The 15,737-nt window shown below is 35.5% G+C and overlaps 1 protein-coding gene across 4 annotated transcripts in view; it reads left to right on the top strand.

Moving 5' to 3' along the window:
- LOC138697183 (cyclin-dependent kinase 11B-like) overlaps positions 1–15,041 on the top strand; it is a 110,832-nt gene extending 95,791 nt beyond the window's left edge. For all 4 annotated transcript variants that reach the window (XM_069822753.1, XM_069822763.1, XM_069822761.1 and 1 more), the window contains 4 exons: positions 1,628–1,744; positions 6,562–6,710; positions 6,933–7,125; positions 13,811–15,041. In XM_069822753.1, the coding sequence (XP_069678854.1) occupies positions 1,628–1,744; positions 6,562–6,710; positions 6,933–7,125; positions 13,811–13,909 (558 nt within the window). In that variant the 3' untranslated portion in view covers positions 13,910–15,041. The remainder of the gene's footprint in view (positions 1–1,627; positions 1,745–6,561; positions 6,711–6,932; positions 7,126–13,810) is intronic.
- The last annotated feature ends 696 nt before the right edge of the window (positions 15,042–15,737 follow it).

The raw sequence follows: 15,737 nt of genomic DNA, 5'->3' as shown, positions 1-15,737 counted from the left end.
TTATTATATGAGTTTTTTAGGCATTGACGGTGACTGTGATCAGAATTAGGCAGAATTCTAACATTATGTTAATGCATGGTGTGCTAACTTTTATGTTGGTATTGTTGCGACTTGGACATATGGTCCTGAAAATAATAGAAATATGGACGTGGAACAAGGTGGCTTTGTTAGTTTGCAATGTTTAAAATCGAAATAATTTACTTCATGTTCTATCAATAGATGGCTCTGTATATGGTCCATTCACCTATTCTCATAACAAAATTCTGAAAGAAATGGACTTAGAACAGTATAGTTCTAGACCATTGACATATTGTACTGTATTTACATAATCTTGAATAGTTTTTAGCACAGATGCGTATTATATTCGGCATTTTTTTTTTCTGGAATTTAGGATAAAAATTGGTGTGCGTATTATATTCCATGGCATAATATATTGGAGTAAATATGGTCATTTTTGGGTTCTTACATTTTTGTGGCAAACCTAATTTCGAGCAAAATTGAATTGGAACATATAAATTAAGTTTCGTACCTTGCAGGGTTCATAATATGATCGCATAAGTGTGACAAACTTGTAAACTGAAATAAATGAACATGGAAAGTAATTATAGGAATTTTGCCGAGACTTCAGAAAAAAATGTGTGAGAAACATATAAATTAAGTTTTAGTGTAGTTACTAATTTAATGGTACTATCATTCTGTAGGGTACAATTGACTGGATTAATTACTGTAGAGGTACTGTATTTTCTGATCTTAGACACATCTTCACCTCTCTCACTTTGAGAGAGGAACAGAAGTTAAGGAGTTTGAGAATAAAGTGCTTAGGAAAATATTTGGATCTAAGAAGGATGAAGTTACAGAAGAATGGAAAAAGTTCCAATGCAGAACTGCGCACATTATATTCTTCACCTGACATAAGTAGGAACATTAAATCCAGATGTTTGAGATGGGCAGGACATATATCACATATGGCTGAATCCAGAAATTCTTTTTTACCAAGTGAAAATATTTGGTAGTTACTTTTGTTTAAATTGAGTGTCATCAAATTTAATGTGTTCCATTCATGTAGTTGGTTTAGAGCTTTAAGAGCAGAATTTCGAATTTTGTCTCTATATCTGTGAGATCCAGAAATCCACAAAATTATATCATCTGCAAATAATCCTGGTTTATTGTTTGATTCCTCTAACATCATTTATATAAATATTGAATAAAGTTGTGTTGAGGACAGTGGCCTGAGGTAGACCTCGATATGTTTGTTTGTAAGTAGAGAGTGAGTTATTGAATTTAGTAGCAATGAATCTTTGACTAAGGAATTCTGATATCCATCTGAACATATTGCTGGAGATACCCAATTTCTGGAGTTTTAGTAATAATTTATTTCTCCAAACAGAGTCATATGCACATCGTCTTTCTTCTTGCTTCTTTCTTGTCAGAAAATTATAACTCTCATATTTAAAAACATTTATGAAATGGATTATAAGTCATAAGAATTGAACTCTGAATTAAGAAAATCTCTTTTTACATAACTCTTATTGTAAAAATATAGTAATCTTATTCCACGTTGTGCCCAGTTGTTGATATTACATTTTAATTTTGTCACATAATTGAGTATTTCTGTTTGTGTTTCCAGGAATATTCAACTCCAGTTGACATGTGGTCTGTTGGCTGCATTTTTGGTGAATTTCTTTCCATGGAAGCTTTATTTCCAGGAAAGTCTGAAGTGGATCAGCTCAATCGGATATTTAAGGTAACTATCAGATTCTGTGTCTAATTTCTATAAGACTGTTTATTTGAGAATAGGCTACTTTTATTATTTATAATGGGACATCATGGTAGCCAAGCGGCTAGAGCAGTGGACTCAATCCTGTGGGCTCGGGTTCAGTTCCCAGCAGAGACTGACATTTAGTGCATCAGGACCGTTCAACTCACAGGCAGCTGCAGGCTCGAGTCGTTACATAACCGGACGATATCAGAATTCATGGCCTGCTCGCTTGGTCTTGATAAGACTGGGCCACTAATAGTAGTGAGTGAGTGACCCGGTGTTTACTTGCACCTGCAGATGCTCCGGCTTCTCTTTTCTTGCTATTTTTTTTATGCATCAGCGTATCAGCTGGTATATATATCGGAGTTTATTGGGTCATATATATCTGTATTTTATAATGTGTTTACTTCGGTGATCAGTAATATTAATAATAATAATAATAATAATAATAATAATAATAATAATCATCATAATTTCTTAATTTATTTATAATATTTGTGTGCTAATAATAATAATAATAATAATAATAATAATAATAATAATCTCGACCTTGCCAGATGTATTTGTAATTCATAAACAATACATGGAAAATGCATCGCAAGTGGCAAAAATCACATGTGTGAGACTTTAGTACAAATGAAGTACAACAAAAATATAGATTTTGGAAATCTTTGAAACAGCAGAAGTATTCATAAAAAAAGAAATTTAGAGTCCGTATAGGCCAGGTTCTATCTGATGCTTTTCCAATTCACTGCGGGCTAAAGCAGGGAGATGCACTATCACCTTTATTTTTTAACTTCGCTCTAGAATATGCCATTAGGAAAGTTCAAGATAACACAGAGGGTTTGGAATTGAACAGGTTACATCAGCTGCTTGTCTATGCGGATGACGTGAATATGTTAGGAGAAAATCCACAAACAATTAGGGAAAACACGGAAATTCTACTTGAAGCAAGTAATGGGATAGGGTTGGAAGTAAATCCCGAAAAGACTAAGTATATGATTATGTTTCGTGATCAGAATATTGTGACAGCTGCGTCGGGATTCGAGCGCGTGTCCGACAGGGCGTGCGGGAGACGAAACGCTGGTCGCTATGATGTGGCAAGACGTAAGGGGAACAGCGGTATGCTGGGCCGGGGGAGAGAGGGGGAAGTAAGCAGCTGGTGGTGAGTTCGACTTGTGTGTGTCCGCAACTGGGGGAGCGTCCTGGAGAGTGCGGCGAATCCGGAGTCTTTGGTTCGTTGTGCAGTGGACTGCAGTTGGGGGACCTGAGTTCGAAGTTCAGTGGGCTGTCTCTGGAAGACTTGGGTTCGATATACTGTGAACTTGAGTGAATGAGCTAGATGAGCTAGCCAAGGCAACGAACTGTGAACTGAGAACTGACAGTTTTGTTTTATAAATAGTGCTTTATGAACATTAGTTGAGATTAGGAGTACATTGTTGTTCTCAATAATCCAAGTAAATTGTCATTGTCGTCTGTGGAGTGCAATAACAAATACTGAGTTGCTGTGTGGAGTGGAAATCCCATTGTTGACGGGAGTGTTTACATTCAATTATAGAAAGTGATTATTGTTGAAATAATAAAATTACATTCTTATTTTGTATAAAAGTTACAATATTGTACGAAATGGAACTATAAAATTTGGAGATTTATCGTTTGAAGAGGTGGAAAAATTCAAGTATCTTGGAGCAACAGTAACAAATGTAAATGACACTCGGGAGGAAATTAAACGCAGAATAAATATGGGAAATGCCTGTTATTATTCGGTTGAGAAGCTTTTGTCATCTAGTCTGCTGTCAAAAAATCTGAAAGTTAGAATTTATAAAACAACTATATTACCGGTTGTTCTGTATGGTTGTGAAACTTGGACTCTCACTTTGAGAGAGGAACAGAGATTGAGAGTTTTTGAGAATAAGGTTCTTAGGAAAATATTTGGGGCTAAGAGGGATGAAGTTACAGGAGAATGGATAAAGTTACACAGCGCAGAGCTGCACGCATTGTATTCTTCACCTGACATAATTAGGAACATTGAATCCAGACGTTTGAGATGGGCAGGGCATGGAGCATGGATGGGCGAATCCAGAAATGCATATAGAGTGTTAGTTGGGATGCCAGAGACGTAGATGGGAAGATAATATTAAAATGGATTTGAGGGAGGTGGGATATGATGATAGAGACTGGATTAATCTTGCTCAGGATAGGGACCAATGGTGGGCTTATGTGAGGGCGGCAATGAACCTCCGGGTTCCTTAAAAGCCAGTAAGTAAGTAAATGTTTTAATCATCCCTTAAATAGGAGAAAAGCAATATTATAGAAAATTAACATTACAAAGAGGAATGTTCAATTACAAGACTTCACTATGCCCATATCTCATGTAGTTATTAAAGATCAGTAAACCATTTACATTTTTAGACGAAATGTTTCTTCGTCTGTTTCGCACTAAATTCAAATTTCCCTCGCAGGTACACAAAACACTTCCCTGGCAATTGAGAACAGCAATGGGAATGTTTTTGAATGATATTTTCACCATTTCAGAATGTCATCACAGTTTGTGTCACCTGTCTCAAGATGCGACACAGAAGAACCTCCTTTCCTCCATTTAGAAAATCTTCCACACTTAGGTGACAAAGCTGCCTGAATTCCTTGTGCAGACAATTCTCGATAAGCAGCATATCTCATTCGGGTGCCTGCTTAAACTTTCTCCCTCTCTGTCTCATTTACTATTGCTAGATGTTTGAATGCAGGCCACAAAAACGTTGCCATGTAATGCAAAGGTTGTAGGACAAATTTTTCTTCAGTGAATTCTGCAGCACATTTTTCCAGTTGTTTTATTTCCTGAAAGAATAATGGTATCAAAGATGGATATGTGCCATTTTTATCGAAATTTAGTTAAGGATCGGTTCTTATAGTATTTTTCGCGTTCTTTCCATATCTGTAGTCCTTTTATTTCAAAAACGATCATTTACATGCTTTTGTGAAAGTTAAAGTATGTTACTTTCATAATCGGACACCTCCATACATAGTTTGTTTCAAATGCGGACATGACCATTTCAACCTATCAAATTGCTGGAAATGGCTTAAAACTATCATGGCGACCAGTTAATGTTTACATTCTGATGAGTTTGCATGTTTTAATGATTACATTCCCTTTTATTTCGAAATTTTATTGAAATATAAGGGTTTCAGGGCACCTTGAATTCAGTGTGGAGCATAATATGTTGGAGAGTATGCCTGAACTGACTATAAAACGTAAATTTAATCCTGAACAATGGAAAAGTGCTAAAGAAAAAGTGATTGGAAATGAATCCTTCACCACTTAAAATAGGGGTCAAAGTAAACTCAGAGAAACTTGTGGATTTTCAGAAGTTACTAAGTTGTTGTTGTTTTCTAATCTCAGGCGTTTGACAATAAAGTCATTTGACCTCTTGCACTCCAATATTTTTCAAAGATATTGACATGGTCAGCCACTAAAGCACAGATTTTTAGGTGTTCCGAATCCATTTCTTGATTTGAATTGCCCAATGGGCAGTTAGGGGGTTGATATATTCCAATTCTGTGCACGTGCTTGGCCAAACAGTCATGGCCTGTTGCCAATCTAAATTCAGCTACAGACGATTTGCGTGGTAAATCGGGAATTAACTTTGGATTATGATGCAGAGAGTTCCATTTTTTCCCTTGAGATTGTGTTATCAAATTTTGTTTGTTGAAGTCTAAGTATGTAGATTTAATAAATCTTTTCACAGAGTAATACATAGATTTAGTAACAGGTCTGTAAGTAGCAGTGCTGCCCTTCTTTGCCAAAGCATCCACATTCTCGTTTCCCAGGATTCCACAATAGGGTGGTATCCATTGGAATATAATTCTTTTATTGAGTGTTATTAATTGAGAGAGCATTTTAGTTATTTCTGCTGTTTGAGATGAAGGTGTGTGTCTAGAGACTATTGATAGAATAGCTGCTTTGGAATCTGACAATATAACTGCATTTTTAAATTTATTGATGTGGCATAGAAGATTTCTGAGACTTTCACTTATTGCAATGATTTCTCCATCAAAACTTGTTGTTCCATATCCAAGAGATCTATAAAGTGAGAAGAGACAGCACATAACACCTGTAAACACTTCGTAAAACCCCTTTCTTCAGTAGTATAATACTGTAATCCAGAGTTCTGATAAAAATGTAGACACTCATAATGAATGTGATTGTTTGAAAGACCCTTTAAATGAACAAGAAGTTAGCTGTGCAGGATTGCAGTAAAATAAGAACTAAAGAGTGAAAGTGATTTATTATAATTCAATAGAAATAAGATTCCAAATTTAATTTTTCCAAGTTTTCCAGTTAAATATTAGCTTTAGAATAAAATCATAATTTCCATAGCATTTTCTCAACATTATCCTGATTCTGAGTTGTGTGTTTAAAAAATAGACACTTGCATCTTTGTTTTTTTCCAAAACGGACAAAAATCAATCTTAGTTTCTAAAGTGGATAATGTAATTTTTAAGTATGTTTTAAAGTGCTTTAAACTAATATTTTTAAGTGAAGCCCTGAGTTATTTTGTTAATAAAGTTACCATTATGACACAAAAAATGTTCATACCTTATACTAGAAGTTAACACAATGAAACAAAAATATGACTCTACTGACAAATAATAAAAATGGCTCTTATCTATCTTTTATATTAGGCTCCTCATGTTAGTAAAATTTCAACAGGTCTGATTTTCAAAGATTTAATTTTGATTTTAATTTTGCAGTTAAAACTGTTAAATTATGCTTATGTATTTTATTTGTAAATTTTTATATACAGGACTTGGGGACTCCAAATGAAAAAATCTGGCCTGGTTACAGTAAGTTACCAGCTGTACAAAAAATGACATTCACAGAATATCCTGTTAATCAACTACGTTCTCGTTTTGGGACCATGATTACTGATGTTGGAATGGATCTCATGAACAGGTAAGGCTGAATTTTAATTAATTTCAACTTAGTCATAAGTCATATTATTTGTGACAGTATTTACAATCCTGTCTTCCGCATGAGAGTTTATAATACATTTATAGTTATAGTCACTATTTTAGTTAGTGTAATTTGTCAATGTAAAAGATGTGATACGGAAATAAGTCATTTACATGCCATCTTTTACTTGTGTACTTAACATTATTGCTGTAATACTTGTAGGTTCCTAACATATGATCCGTCTCAACGAATAACTGCAGAGGATGCTCTACATCATGAATATTTCAAGGAAGCCCCTCTCCCTATTGACCCGGCAATGTTTCCAACTTGGCCAGCTAAAAGTGAACTGGGTCACAGGAAAGCTGCAGCTGCAAGCCCGAAACCTCCACCTGGAGGGCATGAATACAAGCAACTTGTAAGTTCACTTTATTTTTTCGTTTTGAGTGACTGCATTGAGTTTCCAGTGTCTTTATTTGTTCTACTTTATATACGAGGATCATTTCATAAGTCATGGCAACTATGTTATATCTTCCGAATAACTGAAAATGTGGTTAGTTCAGTATATATGTTTGAAAACCTGTTGTACACTGTACGGGATGCAACCGCCAGATTGTGTCTATGTGCATTGGTGGCTCGTTGACAGTACACGTAAAAGTTAGTATGCTAGAGGCTTGGTCCAAGATGGATGTAAGTAAAGTTGAACAGTGGTCATACATGAAAATTGCAGTTCTTCATGACGGAAATGCTCGTCAGTGTCATTCTGAACTACGAGAAGCATTGGGTGATGGTGCGTTAGCTTATCTCATTCCGCAATTGAATAAGTCACTGCATGGGAAGTGGTTGCAAACAGGGAGGACATCTTAATAGCATTTCGATGAGAGGTAGTAAACATAGATGAATTGCACAGAGCCGATGTATTCAACGCCTGCATCATTGTTGGCAAAGATGTGTGGAAGCCTTGGGGCATTATTTTGAAGGGTGTTAGCTGTGAGTAATGTACTTTGTTTCCTTTTGTGCATAATAAAACAATGATTTCTATTTACGCATCTTTCAATTTCCCTTACCCATTGCCTGGGCAAAGCACATTCCAATGACCGTCAATCGCATATAGTGAATTTTTATTCCTGCAGCTTTATTGGCTGATATAATATAGTTGCCATGAAAAACTTATCAGATTACCAGGAAACAATTGGCATTCATACAGTCCTCTCTGTAGATTGAAAACTCAAAAAAGTTTCATATCCATTGTTCAAGAATTAAAACAGAAAATCAATATCCCGAATTTAAAAGAAAACTTACAAATTAAACCAAACCCTTCAACTCTATTAAATATAGAATATAATCTAAATTTAACAGAAGAAATACTGAAATCACAAGTAAACACTGAAATACTGAAACAATTGTCTTTAGAGACAATTAATATTAGGTACCCTCCACAAAACTGGCTTCATTTATACACTGACGGATCCTTGATCTCCAGAGAACAAGGTGCCAGTGCAGATGTTACATGCTGTCTCTTCTCACTTTATAGATCACTTGGATATGGAACAACAAGTTTTGATGGTGAAATCATTGCTATAAGTGAATGTCTCAGGAATCTTCTATGCCACATCAATAAATTTAGGAATGCAGTTATATTGTCAGACTCCAAAGCAGCTATTCTATCAATCGTCTCTAAACACACACCTTCATCTCAAACAGCAGAAATAACTAAAATGCTCTCTCAATTAATATCACTCAATAAAAGAATTGTATTCCAATGGATACCATCCCATTGTGGAATCCTGGGAAACGAGAATGCGGATGCTTTAGCAAAGAAGGGCAACACTGCTACTTACAGACCTGTTACTAAATCTACGTATTACTCTGTGAAGAGATTTATTAAATCTACATACTTAGACTTCAACAAACAAAATTTGATAACTCAATCCCAAGGGAAAAAATGGAACTCTCTGCGTCAAAATCCACAGTTAATTCCCGATTTACCGCGAAAATCGTCTGTAGCTGCATTTAGATTGGCAACAGGCCATGATTGTTTGGCTAAACACCTGCATAGAATTGGAATATATCAGTCCCCTAACTGCCCATTGTGCAACTCAAACCAAGAAATGGATTCGGAACACCTCAAAATCTGTGCTTCATTGGCTGGTCATGATAATATCTTTGAAAAATATTGGAGTGCAAGAGGTCAAATGACTTTATTGTCAAACGCCTGGCATTAGAAAACAACAACAACATATTCAAATGCTCGATGTTATAATTGAAGAGTTCCGTCAGAGATAGTCATAAGCCACAAAATCATTTTTTACCCTTGGAAGCATTTTTAAAGTTTGATGACATCTCAAAATCAAGAAACGCATTAGAATTGTCAAATATTATTTATGAAAGTGTTGTTTTGATATTCATGTTATAATTTAAGATATGAAAGATGATATATTATAAATATTTTATACTAATACTACTTATTTTAATAAACAGTGTGTATTGCTATGTGTCTTGTGATTATATCTGGTACACTGGCTCTCATTTTTGTTTGTATACAATGCTCCAGTAATGTGATAAATAAAAAAATGAGCAAAGGTGAAGTTATATCTATAATACGGTTTTCAGTACCCAATTACAGTTGTTAGTTCAAGTTCTTCTCACTTCAATAGGCAAGAAAAAATTCTGATTAGCATTTGGAATGTACTTCATAAGCTAGTTTAAATCGTTCAGTTTATTTCTATTTGTTTTTAACTTGTTTCGGTATTTCTCTGGAAGACTGAATGCATTTAAAGCAGAACTTAGTCCCAGTGCTTGATGTTCCTCTCCTTTTCATCAAAACTACTGTAAGACTGGAAAATTTTCTGTTTTTCAAATGTAATTTTGACAGTCTGTGGCAGAAGGATTGGTTTATTGGCATTATAGTCTTGGTTACAATATTGCTTTTTAAGCATTCAACATCCTTAAAATCTTCTCTCTTCATTTTCTTTATCACAAATGATGCTGTCTTGGTTTCTTAGAACTCTCTGCAATAACACTGGCACTATCATTCCTCTTTCTTTTACACTTTGCTCGAGACCAGCTTTTCATATTTTTATTCCTTTTTTCTACTTTTGGGATGTTTGGATGAGGGTTACTTCATTTTCCTGTGCTTTTGGAATATTCTATCAAGAAACAAAACGGAACATATTTTAACAGAGAGACTATCACAAGCCACAATAAGAATTGTGGGCTTTATAAAATCTATGTTAAGGACACACGAACTATGACTCACACAATAATATATAGTTTCAGCATTCAACTACAGATTATGGTATGAAAATGAGCCAATCAATTTTAATTAATAACATTTTAAAACACTTCTGTAAAGCTGTTCGGTGTGTTGTGAGACATATGTAGTTATAAAGCAGTGTGAACCAAATTACTGCTTAGTTGCACCTATTTCTTTAGATGCACTAGTTTCAGAATTTCACTTATTTTCTTCAGATACAAACCGTTTCTTTTGAGCTGTCGCCATTTTTGTGTGGTTTGTGGCTGTATCTCCAACTCGTTTTTTGCGTTTACAGATAAGAACAGTGACTTATAAATATTTTTCATGTCACTAAATGTCAGCGAAGAATAAGGATTTGGAAACATCTGTTGGAAATGTGATATAACAACAGTAAAACTAAAAAATGCACAGAGTGTGGCTTATGTCTATCTCTGACGGAACCCTTCAATTGTCACTTCGAACATCTGAGGAAAAATATCTTATCATATGACCATAGGATTGACAACTACATTGTTTTTAATTGTTGTTTCCACGCAGTCTGTGACATTTTACTGTTTTAAGTTTTAATTTGAGGCACACCAATAGTTGAATGACTAGAGTATTGGCTTTTCTCGCTGATAACCCAGGTTCAGATCCTAGTGGGTCCAACTGGAATTTATAGTGGACAAAGATGGTGCTTCGTGGTAGGTTTTCATGGGTTACACCTATTTCCTCTACTAGCATTCCACCATTGCTCCATTAATCATTGATCATCCTGTGGTGCTATGTAGTCTACTTCTTATGGTGGACCAAGGGCAATGACTATGGAGATTAAAAGAATTACAGCTTCAGCATGTCATGCTTGAATGAATGACATAAGAGTAAGATATTTTAATTTGAAGTACAATCGACTCCCAGTAATCTGCAGAATATCGAAAATCGTAAATTATCTGCAAATGCGTTTATTATTATTTAAAGTTTTTTTAGTAGGTTATTTTACGACGCTTTATCAACATTTTAGGTTATTTAGCGTCTGAATGAGATGAAAGTGATAATGCCGGTGAAATGAGTCCGAGGTCCAGCACCAATAGTTACCCAGCATTTGCTCATATTGAGTTGAGAGAAAACCTCAAAGAAATCTCAACCAGATAACTTTCCCTGACCGGGAATCAAACCCAGGCCACCTGGTTTCGCAGCCAGACACGCTAACCATTACTCCACAGGTATGGACTTATTTAAAGTCCAGTGAAAGTTATCCTAATAGGTTTAATTACTAAGATAAAAGTGCAAAATGCAGAACTGTGCAAAAATTTTGAAAAATTACAATATTATATAGTACAACAGTGGGATAGAACTTCAAACAAGAAACACAGTTTTTATATCATAACAAATAGTCTGCCATCTTTTTTTTTTTTTCTTAGCGGATTGCTAATTTTTGTTTAATTTGAGACACCAATAGCTGAATAACTAGACTATTGGCTTTACTCACTGGTAACCCAGGTTCAGATCCTAGTGGATCTGAACGAAATTTGACCATGGGTGCTGATTATGATAAATATCTGTCAGATAAGCATCCTAGTAGGCAGATTATTGGTCATACCAAAACCATTAGTAACAATATTATTATGTATATGGAAATTAAAAATACTAATTATTTTAATAAAGTAACTATTAAAAGTTGCTTAATCTAATAAGAATTGCAATTTTAATAGCATAAGTTTTCATTTCCTAAGCACAAGAGAGTGATCAGAAACTGATGAAGTCTGCATATTTTTCAATTAATAGTATCGTTACTGCTTTATATAATGCAAGCATACATATCATTAACATTATTCCCTCTGCATCCTCACCTCCTGCTTTTCATCTCGTGAGTTAGAAACAAGAGGTGAATGGTGAGATCAAATACCTGCCGTTATTATTTTCTCTTTCTCCATGTTTATTTATTTAAGATATGTATGATTTTTTTTGGTTTATTTTTCCACGGGTTTAACTGTTTGCTATTCTTTTCGTTTATTTGATTATACTTTGTGTGGTGATTTTAATATATTGAGCATTCTATAACAGGGCAAAGCCCCAATTACAATAGACAGTACAGATATTTGTTAAAAAAAACATAAAATTTCATATAACATGGAAAAAGAGATAAAACAGATGCAAATGCAAGATACGAAAGCAATTACAAATTTAAAAAAATAGATACTACATAAATAAAAGACACAGCTATAGATATAAATAAAAAATACCAAAGAAAAATAAATTAAAAAGAGTTAAGTATAGATTTCATAGCCAGAAATGTAAAATGTATCTATAATTGGCAAATTACAGAGTAAATATGACACTATGTTAATAAATTCAATATACAGTATTATACGAGGCCTGTCTAAAAAGTATCCGACCTTTAATTTTCCCGCGCAAAGTAGTGATTCTAAGGCGGCGCCACTGTGCATGGTGGAAGGAGGAACCGTAATGCGCATGCTTGAATTTTTTCACCGCATTAGCTTGTGCAAGTCACTGGCTGTTGGTCGCCAAGTAAGGTGCTGTTCTAAGTGTTTGTCGGATTTAGTTTTCTTGCAAGATGACTGAACGAATTGAGCAAAGATACTGCATCAAATTTTGTCAAAAGCTTGGTGATTCTCAAAGTCAAACAATTCGTAAGATTCAGCAGGTGTTTGGGGAAGATGCGATGGGTGTAACACAAATTAAGGAGTGGTTCAACCGATTCAAAGATGGCCGCACATCAGCGGAGAGTGAGCAGCGTTGTGGCAGGCCCCAAACTGCTCGGAGTGCAGCTGTTGTTGAGAGGGTGCGAAATTTGGTGATGGCAGACCATCGTTTGACCATGCGGGAGATTGCCGAAGAGGTTGGAGTGAGTAAAGATTCTGCACATGCAATTTTGCGTGATGATTTGAACATGAACCGAGTGGCTGCGAAATTCGTGCCCAAGTTGTTGTCCCCGGAACAAAAAGACCTCCGTCGTGACGTTGCACAGGACCTTCTGGACACCGCCAACTCTGATCCTGGGTTTCTGGAGATGAGTCATGGGTGTACGGGTACGACCCAGAAACAAAAAGACAGTCGTCGCAATGGAAGCATCCCGAGTCTCCAAGGCCGAAGAAAGCGTGGCAGGTGCGAAGCAAAATCAAGGTGATGCTGACTGTTTTCTTTGATGTCCGTGGAATTGTGCATCACGAATACGCACCGGAAGGACAAACGGTGACAAAGGAGTACTATCACGATGTTCTCTGGCGACTCCGTGATGCAGTTCGGTGCAAAAGACCAGACATGTGGACGGCAAACAACTGGCACTTGCATCACGACAACGCCCCCGCACATTCATCCCAATTGATCCACACTTTCTTGGCCAAACATGGAATTACAACCGTTCGCCAACCTCCCTACTCTCCAGACCTGGCTCCTTGCGACTTCTGGTTGTTTCCAAAATTGAAGACACCACTGAAAGGATCCCGTTTTGAGAGTAGAGAAGAGATAATGCGGAACGCGACGACGGAGCTGAACATCATTCCAAAAGAAGACTTCCAGAGGTGTTTCCGGCAGTGGAAGGATCAGTGGGCTAAGTGTGTGCAAGCACAAGGGGCCTACTTTGAAGGGGATTAGGGTTCCAACCCTGTCAGGTATTTGAAATATTGAAACAGGCCTCGTATAGTAGTCCTAATAGGCTTAATTTATTTATTTAAGAAATTCACTACTATAGAACATGTGTTCCCATTACATTTTAATAAATTATTTCACTGATAAAGTTCTTATGTCATAATTTTTTAAAGGTCTCCCAATTATTCTAATCCTCACTATTTCCTATATTATAACATTGCCTAACTAATAATTGATGTACCATAAATTTTATTTTTAGGGTGACACAGATGAAGACGTTCCTGCAGGAGGATTTCATATGGGTCTTCTCGAGAAAGGCCGCAGTACGAGTGGTCCAGGTTTCAGTCTCAAATTTTGACCTAACACGCAAGTTCCATTATAATTTTGGTAAATACCAATTAATTGAACAGTGTGATATATTACATAATATTCACTTTTTAACAGTGGAAGTGATGCTAGTAAATATTGTTTCTCCATTACTTATAAGAAGCTGCCACACATATATTGACTGATGTCTTTAAGCAGTTACAACAGACATTTAAACATTGTGAGGTCTAGTGTTTATATATTATTTTTAATCCTGTCCAGTAAAGGAATTATGTGTTATGAATTGTACTACCAATTCATTTTTGGCATGAAACTGGGTTCTCATGCCATATTAGACTATTTACTTCTTTTCTAGACTTCTTTGTTAAGCAACAGGCTACATGAGACATGCAATCAGTCCAGTGGTTTTATGGTACTTATAAAAACGAGGGTTTGACCCTCTAATGAAAGGAGAAGAACTGTTTTCAACGAACATGTGAAGGTATGATAAAATAGAGAACAAAGTGAGGAAACGGAAATCTGTAATTTAAATTTTATTTTTAAGTATGTACATAAAACAAAGTGTGTGTTCCTTACAGCAATTATAATACCAAAGTATATTGATTGCCATCATAGAGTTAAGTGATAAGGAACTGAGAATGTTGTGATATGATTTTAGATGGTTAGAAACACCAGATTTTTTTTCTCCCCGAAATATCCCATAATGGAATTCCAGTTGTTGTGTATATAAATGACCTCGTAGTAAATTTACTTATTCTGTTATATTGTTTTACAATATTGTGTGTGCCAATGAATAACAGCTACAGAAGTAGAGAAACTAAGAAAGAAACTTTTAATACAACATAAAAAGAAGCTGAAAATGTTTTCGTAAATCAGGTTTCCTATGTAAAAATGTTTACGGAATAACATTCATCTCTTGAATTGTCTTATGTTATTATTGCATTTTTAATTTATGTATATTTTGTTTGTTGATAAAGCTGAAAAGGTAATTAGGAGTTTTAGAAATTGTATCTATACTTCTCCTCAAACAGATAAAATGTCAAGTTGACCTGTAGCTGTCTTGGCATTTATTGGCATAGATATTATAGATGTCAAAAACTGTAGTTTTACATGGATTTTATTTATAATTGATAAATAAATTTATGAATATTTTCTTTTCATAATTTAATAGTGTTTACTTCACAAATCCACCCATAAGATGTGTTCATAATCCTGCAGACACCATTGTTACTGCTAAATCAATTCATTATTTTAGGAAATAGAGGGGTTTGAAAGTTACTTATAAAAAATAACAGCATCAGAGTAACATCGAGATCTGGCATTAGTACCAGTAAATTTCTGTTCTTGGCATTTTAACAAAAGAATATGACTACCTCTTAGGTTGTCTTTATTATAATGAGACATGTTTAAGAGCATCAAAGAGCAGCAGATTATACTGTTTAGCAAGTGATTTTTATGATGAAAGAGTAGTGGAATGGAGAAAAATTCTCTCCGGCGCCGGGATTTGAATCCGGGTTTTCAGCTCTACGTGCTGATGCTTTATCCACTAAGCCACACCGGATACAACCCCGACGTCGGACAGAATTGTCTCTGATTGAGTTCCAACTCTTGGGTTCCCTCTAGTGGCCGCCCTCTGCACTACGTCATAGATGTCTATGAACATAGGACCGAAGTCCACACATGTGCTGAGGTGCACTCGTTATGAGTGACTAGTTGGCCGGGATCTGACGGAATAAGCGCCGTCTTAAATCACTTCGTGATTTATGCATATCATATATTATTTCAATGTACCGAAGTACATGTGATATTTCCATCAAATCCCGGCGCCGGAGAGAATTTTTCTCCGTTCCATTACTCTT

The sequence above is a fragment of the Periplaneta americana genome, chromosome 1 (genome assembly GCF_040183065.1).
Source record: "Periplaneta americana isolate PAMFEO1 chromosome 1, P.americana_PAMFEO1_priV1, whole genome shotgun sequence".
Lineage (NCBI taxonomy): Eukaryota > Metazoa > Arthropoda > Insecta > Blattodea > Blattidae > Periplaneta > Periplaneta americana.
This window is presented reverse-complemented; position numbering and strand designations above follow the sequence as displayed.